The sequence below is a fragment of the Homalodisca vitripennis genome, chromosome 2 (assembly GCF_021130785.1).
Source record: "Homalodisca vitripennis isolate AUS2020 chromosome 2, UT_GWSS_2.1, whole genome shotgun sequence".
In the NCBI taxonomy this organism is placed as follows: Eukaryota; Metazoa; Arthropoda; class Insecta; order Hemiptera; family Cicadellidae; genus Homalodisca; species Homalodisca vitripennis.
This window is the reverse complement of record NC_060208.1, coordinates 138,545,674-138,559,243: the sequence shown is the minus strand read 5'-3', so window position 1 is coordinate 138,559,243 and position 13,570 is coordinate 138,545,674. Positions and strand designations below refer to the sequence as shown.

At 36.3% G+C, this 13,570-nt stretch overlaps 1 protein-coding gene across 2 annotated transcripts in view; it reads right to left on the bottom strand.

Annotated features, from left to right (window-relative positions):
- Positions 1-801: 801 nt before the first annotated feature.
- The window catches only part of LOC124354805 (calcium and integrin-binding family member 2), a 74,323-nt gene continuing 61,554 nt past the window's right edge, over positions 802-13,570 (bottom strand). For both annotated transcript variants that reach the window (XM_046805528.1, XM_046805529.1), the window contains 3 exons: positions 13,315-13,462; positions 10,160-10,245; positions 802-1,166 (listed from right to left, as the gene is read on the bottom strand). In XM_046805528.1, coding sequence (XP_046661484.1) covers positions 1,035-1,166; positions 10,160-10,245; positions 13,315-13,462 — 366 coding nt within the window. In that variant the 3' untranslated portion in view covers positions 802-1,034. The remainder of the gene's footprint in view (positions 1,167-10,159; positions 10,246-13,314; positions 13,463-13,570) is intronic.

The window sequence follows — 13,570 nt, the reverse complement described above, 5'->3', positions numbered from 1 at the left end:
AAATTAGCTGGTTTAAAGTTTGAATGAAACATTTACCATGTAGGTTCTATTCTAAATGATGTAATATTCCTGTCTTGGCTCAAGTTGTGAAAGTTAAACTTAGGAAATAAATATTGGACTTAAGAAATAGTTTCTAAGGTAGTTAGTGACTTCACATCCAGTGAAGGATGGTCTAAAAGGAGTCCGGGGAAAAATTTTACCCAACCATAGCTCAAGATGTACATAATTTTAAACGGTTTATTTAGCAAAGACGGAAGATCTAGTATCTGTTATTTTAATAGAAAGTTCTTATTTTTGGGTTGGGCTTTGGATTTTACTTGATGTACATCTTACATTACACTTTTTAACAGTAAAAGTTAAAGACAAACAGTATTAATTGTATATAACTATATAGTACGTAATGGATGCTGAGGAAATGTTACCATCTTTAAAAGTAGGGAGATGGGGGGTAACTTTGGGTTAGAGTTTTATACTTTCCAGAAGAGATACCGAGGATAGGAGATACTCCCTAAACTTTGAGATATTTACTGCACAAAGGAGAAAAGGTTTAAATTATTATGTTTAATCCTCTGCAGGTAAGACTTTTGAATTAATATGACTTACTTTATTGGTTAATTATATATTTTATTCTATTCAAAGTCATTTTAGTGACAATATAAAACATTTACAATCTAAAATATTTCCTTTGTAATGTATTGAAAATCTTGGAAAAGCAGTTTTGAATTTGTAAAGTAAGTAATTCAATTTTAAAACTTAAAAGGAAACGTACAAACATTTATAAAAACAATAATAATTGAACTCTTAAACTCAAAAAATAAATTTTATTTGTGCAAGACTGAATGCATTCTTGAAAGCAATATAAATAATCTTCTTTATATAGTTTAATTTTTCATTACATAAGTATTGAAAACCCTTTTCAATCAAAATCTAAAAACAGGATTATAAGAGAAAGTTGAAGAAGGTGATGAGCCGCGAATTTGGATGATTTCAAGATCTGGAGGGGAGTAAATTCACACCACCAGAGAGAAGAAAGCTCATAGCCTGATATGAAAGGTAGACAGGAAGTCTGGAGCCCGAAGAATCACATGTTCAAACTCCATATAGCTAAGTTTGCCATCACCATCCACATCAGCCTCCTCTACTGCCTTCTCACACACCTGTGCCACCTACAACAACACAACCATTGCATGTCTTAATGCACACAAGTTTCTAATAAGAATCTAATTCTTACAAAAGTCTTAAATGTTAGTAAGCATGCAACTAAATCCTCACTTAAAATATGTCATTACGGCAGATTTAATTTAAATTGTAGCATACAAAAAATACAATAGACAATGTATGTATTATCTCAATATTTAAGAATAGTATTCCATCACAAATTTTTACATGGAGACAAGGAATGATTCTTGGTAGATGTTAAGTTATAGATGTAGTCAGAGAAGTCCTTCAATTTAAGATACTTTTCTGTAGAGTAAAAGGGCCTTGCCAGCAGCCAGGTTGTCAGTTGCTAGAGGCTGGAGTTCTGTATGTCATGTGGCAATCAGTTGAAGAACTTTGTTCCAGTATGTTGGTTTTTTGCTGAAGAGTACCGGTATCAGATGGTGGGGTGAAAGAGCAAAGGCTGTAGTATTCCTTGTGTTGTAGTTGTGAACATCTTAGGTTTTGGATTTTACAGTAGACGCTATGAAGAGGATAGTTTCTTGTATGTAGATTGCTATTACTGTGAGGATATTGAGCTTAAATAAGGCTGTTTGGTACCCAAGGCCTGTTAAACATCTGACTGCTCTTTTTTATTGGATAAGAACTTTTTCTAGATTTGTAGACACAGTTCCTCCCAACATAGCTATCTATTCCATATCTCAGATTTGATTCTATAAACTCAAAATAAGCGGTTCTTGCTGTTTTAAGTTGCTCATTTGTTTTATTCTGCGAATTACAAAGATTTTGGAGCTAAGTTATTTTTGCATATATGATCAGTGTGTACTCTCCAAGATAGGTTAGAGTTGATTGTGATACCTAAGTGTTTTGTAATATTCTTGAATTCCAAGTGCCATCATATGAGCCACTATCATATGAGCGTATTTAGTGACAAAGCCTATTTGCACTGTTTTGGATTTGTTTAAGACAATATTATTGGAAGAATAGTATTCCTTTAGAGGCTTCTTGTGTGATACCTACAGTTGTTCCCTTTTTTCTCAGCCATTGTGATGACAGAGTAATCAGCGAACATGGCGGTTTGGCATACATATGTGGGTTGGCAGATCTTTGGTCAATAAAAGGAACAGGACTGGTTCCAGAACATAGCCCCTGGAACTCTTCTTTGTATGCTAATAAGTTCAGAACAGAATGGCTGTGTTGTTTTACAAGAAATACTCTGTAGTTCCATCAACTGTTTTCTATTACTTAGGTAGGTTTTGAACCATTCTCCTGATTTACCTGTTATACCTATTATTTGTAACTTGTCAAATAGGCCATTATGACAGACAGTCAAAGGCCTTGTTGAAACCCAGAAAAAGACGTATCAGTACAGCCTTCTTCGAGTTTGTCTATGATGTGTTCAACAAGTTGTATAACAATCTGTATCATAGACGTTGCAATTGGTCTGTTTTTAAGAATCCATGTTGGTTGGTAAGAATGTTGTATTGCTAAAAGAATTTTACGAGCTGTTTTGGTACAATTTCATTTACTTTAGAGAAAGTAATGTTGTAATGAAATATTCATACCGGCTCAGTTGGAGGAAAGAAGCAGGTATATTTTGTAGCAACTGAAGTATTAATATGGTTTATTTCAAAAATACAGAAATGTAACAACTACTTGTACAAAAACTATTTTTTCTAAACCCATAAATAACAGAGTTGTGAATTTTTTTTAATTGAACAAGTGATTGTTTAACTTGCTTGGATTTTTTGGGGCATAGTATTTATTTCCACAAAACGTGATAGCATATATATCAACTTTGGAATTAGTGGTAGTTTTGGCTGTGGGGGTCATGTTCAATGAAGATATGTATAAATCTTACATAAATGCTACAACGAGGACATTAATTGCAATAGGTCTATTTTGTATAAAAAAACTTCATAAAACAGATTGGCACATAATCTATTACTTTGTGTAGAGCCTCTCTGTACATAAGCCTGAGTGTTTTAAATGAAACTTTGTTTTGATGTCCCAAACAGAAAACCCGATCACCTTGGTCTTTGATTTGGTGCCTATACCTTACTTACCTGTATGAGACACTCTGTGTAGTAAGTACTGGATTTAAAATTCACAATAATTACAATATGAATAATTACACAAAATTGTCCAGGTTGATTTCTCCATATATTCATATGTCTGATTGGAATTACTAAATAATAATTATTTCTAGTTAGCCTAATATTTGTTGTTTATTGACATTCTTTTGTACATTATCATAGAGATAAGAACAAGGGTCATAGAAATACATGTTAAAATTCAGTGGTTAGGCATTGTCAGTCCATTGATAAAATTCATCAAGTTGGTAGAAAGGATGTTCTTGTAGCCAGCACTTCAGGAGTTGTCCAAACTGCAGCCTGCTGGTCTTCTTCAGGTCCTCTGGAAGGGCATTCCATAACTTGGCTCCAGCGTAGGTCGGTTTCCTTTCTGTGGCTGTCAGTCTGTATACAGGGAGTTGGTAGCTAGAGGCATGTCTGGTGTTGTAGCTGTGAATTTGGGCACCGGTTCTTGCTGCTTCGGTTGACTTGAGGTGGAGAAAAGAGACTGCTTCCAGAATGTAAAGATTCACTACAGTGAGTATTTTCAACTCTGCAAAGGCTTGACGACAGGATTCTTTAGGCTGGAGACCCTTTAGAACCCTGATTGCTCTTTTTTGGTGGACAAGGAGCCGCTGCAAGTTGCTTGTTGTAGTGCCCCCCATGCCGCAATCCCGTACCGGAGGTTAGATTCATAGAGGGCATAGTAAGCTATCTTTGCTGTTGCTGTGTCACTAAATTTTTTATTCTGTGGATTACATACAGTGCTGTGCTGAGCTTCTTGCAAAGGGAATCTACGTGGTCAGTCCAAGCAATACGGTCATCAATTAATATACCCAGGTACTTTGAAGTAGTAGTTTCCTCCAGATTTTGTAGCCTTCCTGTTGTTTCTTTGTGTCTTCCTAGGACCAGCTGCTTCGTTTTATTCTCATTTATAACAAGATCATTTCCTTGGCTGTGTTGTATTGCCATGTTTAGTGCGGTGTATGCTGCTATTTCAAGTTGTTCAGGTTCTTTTTGACCAAGGAGGAGGTGTAAGACTATAGCCATACACATCAGTGTATGGCTATAGTCTTGCATGTAGCTAGGGAAGTCATTTGTGTATAAAATAAACAAAATAGGCCCTAGTACAGATCCTTGTGGTACACCGCGATTAATGATCTGTGGAAGTGATTTTATCTGTTGTGTTAATCCGTTGCTGGTGTGGTTTATTTCGACAATTTGTCTTCGTTCTGTTAGGTAGCTTTTTATCCAGTTGTATGATTGTCCTTTCACTCCAAGATTTGTCAGTTTGTCTAAAAGATGTGTATGGCTAAGGCAGTCGAAGGTCTTAGAGTAGTCGAGCAGGATAGTAGTAACTGTGTTGCCTTCTTCCAGTTGATCTGTTACGAATTCGACAAGGCTAATAAGTGCTGTTGTTGATCTTCCAGTCTGAAAACCGTGTTGTTGTGATGTAAGCAGTTGGTTCATTGACAAGTGTTGCAGGAATCTGCTCAAAAATAATTTTTCCATAACTTTAGAAAAAGTTAGTATCAGTGATATCGGCCTTCCTATGATAGTTAGCAAGTTGTTTGGTGTTTCCTTGTTTGAGCTTTGGATAAACTTTAGATATTTTTAAAGCAGAGGGAAATGTTCCAGAAGTGAAAGATTTGTTAATGACATTCATTAAAGGACCAACTATTTCTTCTTTACATATTTTCAACAATTTTGTAGAGACACTGTCACATCCAGCTGAGGTTTTGGTTTTCAATGATCGGATTAGTTTGTCTACCTCTTCTAGGGATGTCGGTTGTAGTATTAAATTTGGAATATCTGGATTTGCGTCTGATAGTATTCTTTGAACACTGTCTTGGTTTTGATGTATTGTGTCTTCGGCTATGTTTATGAAAAAATTGTTGAAATGTTCTGCAATTTTGACTGGGTCACTTATCAGTTCTCCCTGTATGTCTAATGCTAAGGGCAGGGGCTTATCCTCTTTTGACTTCCTCTCTGAATTTATGATTTGCCATATTGCCTTTTATTTTTTATCTGCCACTGTTATCACATCAACGTTTTCTTGTCGTCTCAGATGTTTCAGCCTAAGGTCATATTCTTTTTTTAATTGAGCTTTTGTCAATCTCACTTCCAGTTATATTGTGTAAGTCTTGAGCTTCAATGTAATGTCTCCTCAACTGCGTTGCTATGGGGTCAGTCAGAATTTGCTTTTATTTTTGTTTTTATTCTCATTTTTGTTATAGGGCATGTCATATCTATTGTGTTATAAAGAATACTGCTAAAACTGTTGTAAGACTCCTCTGCATTCGTTGAGCTGTAGACTGCTGTCCAGTTTTGCTGGTGAAGGAGAGCTTTTGACTTAAGCAAATTCCTTGTACTCATGTTTCTGCGCTCAGCCGAGTGTGGTGGGGGTAAGTAGTTATCCAAGTTGATAGTACAGAGCTGTCCTGTGTGGTCTGAGAATATGTTTAACCCTAGTGAATATAACTGTTTTCTGTCAGCTCTGTTATATAGGGATTCAATTCACATATAACAAATGAATTGCGCTGTTCCAGGTTGGAGTCTGGAGAAGTTGGTTTTGCTTCCTCAACTTTCTTTGGTATACATATGATAGGAGCCGAATTAATAATTAGCAGTTTGATGCAACTCAAATGTCTTCGCCAACTCATCCTAGGCTTTGGCTTTAAAAGAGAAAAAATCTTGCATCCATATACTTAATGTTTGTAACAGTAAAGCTGTTAGTTGTATGCGATGATTTGTTGATAGCACTACTATGTTGAATATTTTGCTTTTAGGGTTGTAATACATTTCAATCGTCTAAGAGGTGATGACTTAATTTTGATTAATTAAATTTATAAGCTTTTGTATTTTTTATTACTGTCAAAGTTTATGCAATCATATTTAATACGTTCTATAACAGGCTGGGGCAATTTTTTATCAACTCCTGTAGCATATACTCGTAGTTAACACAATAGCCAATAAATTATTGTGTGTAACCATCTGTATACTGATGAAATGGGCTGTTTTTGTGTTGGATTATATGTCTAATATCGATACTACTAAATATTATATCATGAGAGAGGACACCATTCAAAGAGCATGAAATAACCCTTTTGGCATGAAAAATATGTCTGTGCATTTAATTATGGCTGCGTTACAAGCTCTTTAAAATGATTGAGATATCTTTATAGTAAAAGTTGTACAGGGTTAGCTAACATTGTAAAATTTAATGTTTTTTTTTTAAATTTAAATCCACTCCACTGTAGCATAACATTTAAATTAGTTTTTTATTGAAGCGAAACTATAGTAGTTAATGAAGGTATTCCTGTAAGCAGTATCACAAGAATTTCAACACAGGCACTAGACAATTATGGTAATACGACACAAATAAAACTAATATCAAGCCCTTACTAGAACAAAGTATTCAGGTAGATTGATTCCGTGATTTTTGAGATAAGTTGTTGACGGAGTTGATTCAGGCGTGGTTTTACAAGGATAGTGTACATACATTTTCCTCAACAAATTCCTGCAAGATGTGAGATCTGGGGGTGAAGGCCAATTCAAGATTACTCCATCGTCGTGACCACCATAACCAAGCAATCTAAACGGCAGGTAGACCTAATCTCATCTTTCGGTCCGACATGCAAGTGGTTAATGTAAAGATGCGTCATCATTGAAGTATTATGATATGTGGGCAACCTTGTTCTAATTGTGGTGGTAGCAAAGTATTAACACTTATAAGAAAATGATGTCTAATATTGTTTGTTCAGTAAAAAAGTACACTTTGTTGTAAATTGTGGCTCAGAACTCTTTTCGCACAGTTAAACAAATTAATGTTGGCGTTTGGATTTTTTAGTACAACCCCCAAAGTCTGACAATATGTCTTCACTTCACCATACAAATAGCTTGTGGATGAGGCTTTACCGTAAATTAATTACAATTAACAGATTGTTATTTATTATTTTACTAAAAGTGTCCTGGGACAAACTGGTTGTATTAAACGATTTGAGAAGTAGACCTTACAAGGCTTGTAAAACTTTAACACTTCAAAAATATTTTTTGTGTTATTCTAAATTTTCTGCTAATCTGATAATGGACATTTATGGACTACGTGGAACCAGTGGCGTAGCGAAGGGGGGGTCCAGGGGGTCCGGACCCCCCCCCCGAAATTTTAAGTCATATTAAAAAATAAAGCATGGAGCAGGAGAAAAAGGACAGTTATCATTACTCTTGTCTACAAATATTAAATTGATTGAAGTGACCGTTGTTAAAAATCTAATTGTCCTTTCGTTTAAATCATAAAGTATCAAACGATACTTTTGGGCTCGGCCTTTCGGATAGTGTAGTGTAATCACGGTATGTCTATAGGGCGCGGTCACGTGACGTCGCAAAGTAACCTGAACCGTAACACGGCGAACAGTTTAAATTAGCGACCACTTCGTTCAAATTCGTCTTGGGGACGTAAAATGACCGCTTAGAATTAAGTTACGACGTTGATTTTAGGTGTCATTAAACTGTAAACGTGTATATAATTATCGAAAAAAATCACTTTCGGTCGGAAAATACACTTGAAAAACTCTACTGATTAGAACTTCAACTAATTTGGACTTCAGTGATTGAGGTAAACGTGGTGTTTTCGATTGAGTTAGGACGACGATTTTTGTTATCATTAAACTGTACACTGTACCTATATAATTATCGAGAAAAAAAAATCACTTCCGGTCGGTAAATACCGAAGAAAAGCTCTCTACAGATTCAAGTTTTGACGATTTTGGACTTCATTGGTTGAGTGGTTGAGGTAAAAGTGGTAATTAGGATTATGTTAGGACGGTGATTTTAGGTATTAATTCAACACCGACTAATACATATATAATTATCGAGAAAAAAAAAACAATTAAATCACATTAAATTAGCGACTTTTTTCCTATGGAGTCCCACAGGGATCTATACTTGGACCAGTCTTGTTCCTTGTGTACGTCAGCAGGCTGAACTCATCGCTCCTGAGAGGTAAAATGGTCCAGTATGCTGACGATACAACGCTCTGCATTAAAGCTCCAACAACACATGAATTAGAAATCATTTCCTTTTTAGAACTGAATTCGTGTATTCAGTTTTTTCTAAATTAAATCTGAGGACCAACAACTCCAAATCAAATGCACTAAATTTCTGTTTGCGGCAAAGAGAGATTGAGGATCGCGCTGCTGTGATGGCGGACGATCTCCTCATAGAGGAAACTGATTCCACCAAGTTCCTCGGAATGTAGGCTACCTTGATCGAAGTCTGACTTGGGACGATCACATTGAAAGTACCTGCTTAAAGGTTTCTTCAGGCATTTATGCTCTACGGAACCTTTCAAAATTGTGCTCCCGGGATGTACTAAAATTGGCCTACTTCGGCCTTGTACACCCCCATCTAACGTACGGGTTGAGGCTATGGGGCAGCTGTTCTAAATACAAATTTGAGCGAGTATTTAGAAGTCAAAAGAAAGCTGTCCGCATCATTTCAAAATTTAAATCCCGAAATTCATGCAGAGTTGCCTTTAGGGAACTTGGATTGCTAACTTTGCCCTGTCTCTACATCCTCGATGTCGCCCTGTACTGCCGATTTAAGTGCGAGTTGGTCCGGGGCAGGGACGTCCATCAATACGGGACAAGAGGCAGGGACAACCTATGTTAGAACATTGATTTTAGGTTATCAATTGAACGCCGACTAATACCTATATAAGTATAGAAGAAAAGTTGAAAAAATCACTTCCGGTCGGATAATACACCGGAAAAACTCTACTGATAAGAAGTTCCGACTACTTTGGATTTCACTGACTGAGGTATTATTTCATTTTCCTTAGTATATTCCGATCGGAAGTGATTATTTTTGTTTTTTTTTCTCGATAATTATATATTTATTAGTCAGCGTTGAATTAATCTCTAAAATCAATGTCCTAACATAATTACTACTTTTACCTCAACCACTCAACCAGTGAAATCCAAAATCATCAAAACGAATCAGTAGAGAGCTTTTTTCGGTATTTACCGACCGGAAGTGATTTTTTCTCGATAATTATATAGGTGGTCGAGTACAGTTTAATGATAACAAAAAATCGTCGTCCTAACTCAATCAAAAATACCACGTTTACCTCAATAACCGAAGTCCGAAGTAGGTAAAGTTCTAATCATTAGAGTTTTTCAGGTGTATTTTATTTCCGACCGAAAGTGATTTTTTTCGGATAATTATATACTCGTCTACAGTGTAATGATACAAAAAAAATCGTCATTATAACTCATTCATAAATACCTCAATCAGTGAAATCTAAAGTAACCGAACTTCTAATCAGTAAAGTTTGTCCTGTGCATTTTCCGACCGTTAGTTTGATCTGTACCCGAGCAACGCTCGAAAATTGCCCTCCTTTTCTAAAGTGTTTTCGGCCGTCAGTGGCCCAATGTCCCCGAAGGGGCATTTCATTTTCTCCACAGAATATAGTTGAGTCAATTATACGCTTGAGTGAAGCTCTGTTTTGTTCTTTTTCTTTCTTGTCCAGTGAATCCAACATCACTTTGGTACGTTCTACTCGACCAGAATCTAACTTCGTAAAGTTTCTGTAGCTATACAAGAGAATTTTGTGGTACTAGAGTTGCTGTGAGAGTTTAATTTGTCTATTACATCTTTCCACTTTCTATAAGGCGTAGTTACTAAAGTTCCATATTTTTGGTATTTACCTTTTACCAGTGAATTCATTGGCAAATAACACACAAAACGTCCCCCGGATCCCCCGGTTTCGGACCCCCCCCCCCCGAACGAAATTTCTGGCTACGCTACTGCGTGGAACCTTCCCTTGTCTGGTCTACGATTTTATTGATTACTAACAGGTTACTGTTTCTTATAACGACACAAAAATACCAGCAATCCAGTAATCCTGAGCCTATAGAATGTATCTTTACCTCCTCGGGGCTGAGCTCATTATGGGTCAGAAGCTTTAGGGCTGTCTCTATGTCAGCTGGTCCAATGTGTTGGTCACCATCGAAATCTGCACAAACATTAAAATTATACTGTTGTTGTCATTAAATATACATATATTTGTTTAGAACACAATTGTTCTGTATTTGTTAACAAATATTGATCTGTGACGATTAGGAAGCTCAGCATAACCTATTGGATGACTCTAGGACTTTGTACAGCCCCCGGATAGGATATTCAATCCTGACTTCAGGATTAATTAATCATTAAATGTTGTTCAGACTTTAGGAATATGGTCGAAAGACTGCCTTGCTAGAGTAAGGGCTCTCAGTAACAAATCACAAGTCAGATTGTCATGAGCTGTTCCGCCCAATGTAGCGAGCCATTACGCATTTAAGCCTTGAGCCCGCTTGATATCTCAACCTATCTAATAAAGCAAATACTGTAGTGCTGAATATGTCAAACCGTCTAAGACGAGATCTACGGATAGCTGCAAATACCCCACTTCATCATCCCCCAAAAAACAAGATTTCTCCGATTATGGTTCCCAGAACACAAAACCACCACAATCCGAAAATAAAAAGCCCACTGGACACTGAATGTTTTCGGAACACGACATCACCCGTAATTCTCAATTGAGTCAAACCAAACTGCAGAGATAGTACTTGCACGTCATGCATAAATACGTTATAGTACGGGACATATCATTGCAAACCTGGCCGTACGGGAAATTACCGCACCCCACTCTCCCCTCACTATGCGGGGTTGCTACATTGTTATACAAGCTGATCCTTAGTAAGAAACGATGGAACGTCGCGTCGTCTCGCTTGGTTTCGGTAATTTACATCCGTTATCTTCTTCGGCATTCGATTATTCTGTACCTATGTTAATAATTTTATTATAACTTTTTGCTCGTGTTCTGTGCTATACACCTCAATGTAACACGCAATTTAAATCATTAAGATAGAGGATTCAAGAAGATAGATGAGAAGTAAAGTTGAGCAGTAACGATCACTCGATTGTTGAATTAAATCGATTATCTCATCACTAGTTAGTTTGGCAGCTGGCACACCGCGCCACAATCCAGGCTTGCATTTACGTCTCGCACTATACACAGTTTCATTAAATATAAATATATTATAAGTACTCAGTTTCATATAGGCCTATATAAGTCGGCACAAACGTTAAAATTACACAATTATAACGTTATGTTTTCGTTATATTACATGTGTGATATATATATCAAACACATGTACACCAACAGAGGATAATAATTAGTTTTTTTCAATAAACATTAATTATTTCGATAATGGACGTCGCATTAAGTAGGTTAAAGTACTTAAATTTACCGATAGGTCCATATATTACTTCAAATTTGTTGCACCGGTGCACGTATCGGCACATTATCTTCAGTTTTCAGTTACACCATTAAATGTTTTTATAAAACTCGTACAAACCGCTGAATCCCTTATAATCACTTAAAACTGCAAGAATATATTAGTAAATTAAAGGGGTTTTCCAAATGTAAGCATTTGAGTAACCTTAATTTAGATAGGTTTGTGAAGGAAACATACATTCCGGACATTTGCCATCGTTCAGTGAAACAAGAAATCAGTAACACTACGTTTCGAGATCTGCAATCTGATCTCTTCTTCAGGTAAATAACTAACCTAATACATAATTACAAACTAGGTTAAAATTAGTTTGTATTAGAAAAACTAGGTTTTAACCTAGTTTGTAATATTATGTATTAGGTTAGTTCTTTACCTGAAGAAGAGATCAGATTGCAGATCTCGAAACGTAGTGTTACTGATTTCTTGTTTCACTGAACGATGACAAATGTCCGGAAAAATCCTGTTTCCTTCACAATCCTTCCATCGTCAAAAATAATTTTCAAACAAAGAATAGATAGGTTTGTAATCTCTAGTTCTAATAATCTCGTTATATACCTTATTAAAATCTATAAAAATTTCAAACTATACAAAAGAAGTGACATTTTGTATTGATAAATAATACTGTGTACTACATACAGTATCTTCGCTTACAATGATTTTTTGACAAATTTTGGCCGGAAACCATTACTTTATTATCAAATATGTCTATTTGAAATCTCTCAAGACTACGTAAATTAAGTTTCTTTCACTATAAAAATTCTTACTACTGATATTGAATTATACAATAAATGGTTACTTGGTCAGAGCCCTATAGTAATGTTCATAGAATATTAGGTTTTCAATAACGCTATGCCTTCCAAGTCAAAAGTCAGGTTGCTAAAAAGGTTGTCTGCGAGTTATCCTTTTATTGCTCGGTATATATCTCCACTCATTCAAGATAATAAACCAAATCCTACAGTGTGTCATGATAACTGCACCGAAGGTAACTAGCACGATTTAACATCTTACCCAGTTTGTTGTCTGGATAGTTAAACACTGGATAGGAATCAGAGAGGAAACTTTGCTATGCTAGTAAACAGCGCGTCGCATTAATACTGCCATTTAGTCCATTTGCGAATTTGATTACAATGAGCTTGGTTGATACAAATATTGCTTCAAACTTTCACGCTACTTGACTAAGTGGTGGAGAGTGAAGAAAAGGAATTTACAATAGAAACGAAGTCTGTACGTAAATTTTGTTTTTCTACACCAGAGAGCCAATTCTAAGTAATTGATCCCCAGTCATCTCTACGGGGGAAGTACTGTAGACGCCAGATCAATGGACTGTGCCCACTCTAGTGTGCGATGACATAACAGTTACTATAGCGTCACGCCTCACCGAGTACACTCTTGGGCTTGACCGCCAGCAGCCGACAATCAGCTGATCACCTAGCGACCTTCCCGCCACAGCCACCGCCGCTCACCCTCTCTCTAATATCACGTACTATATTAAATAATGCCGTCAACCTTGCTTGATTCGAGGCCTGCGTGCTACCGCTCCTTTTTATCAATGTCAAACTGCTACTGCAGTGGCAGGCCTTTAAAGCATATGCGTTGCTATTACTAACTTGATTCACAACTCTGTAACGATGATTTTTCTCTAAATCACTACTGTATACTATTCGTATTTTACTATGAAGATTATTGGCAACGTACCTATGTGAGTCATATTATACTTACCACATATGATAGAGCTGCATACTTACCGTAAATTTTGAAAGCATAAAACACTTTAATGTCTCTTGGCGCTTGCTCACTAAAAACAGACAGCAAATCAAGGAAATCTTCAAACGTCAGATTTCCTTTTCCGTCTCTTGAGAACACTTCCAAAATTCGTGTTCTAAATGGGTTTTCCTAAATCAAGAACAACCATTAATAAAACAATATGATAAGTATTTTTAGGAAATGATAACTAATGTCTACAGCGACCAGTGTAGAACTATAAGTAGTTACATCTTTGAT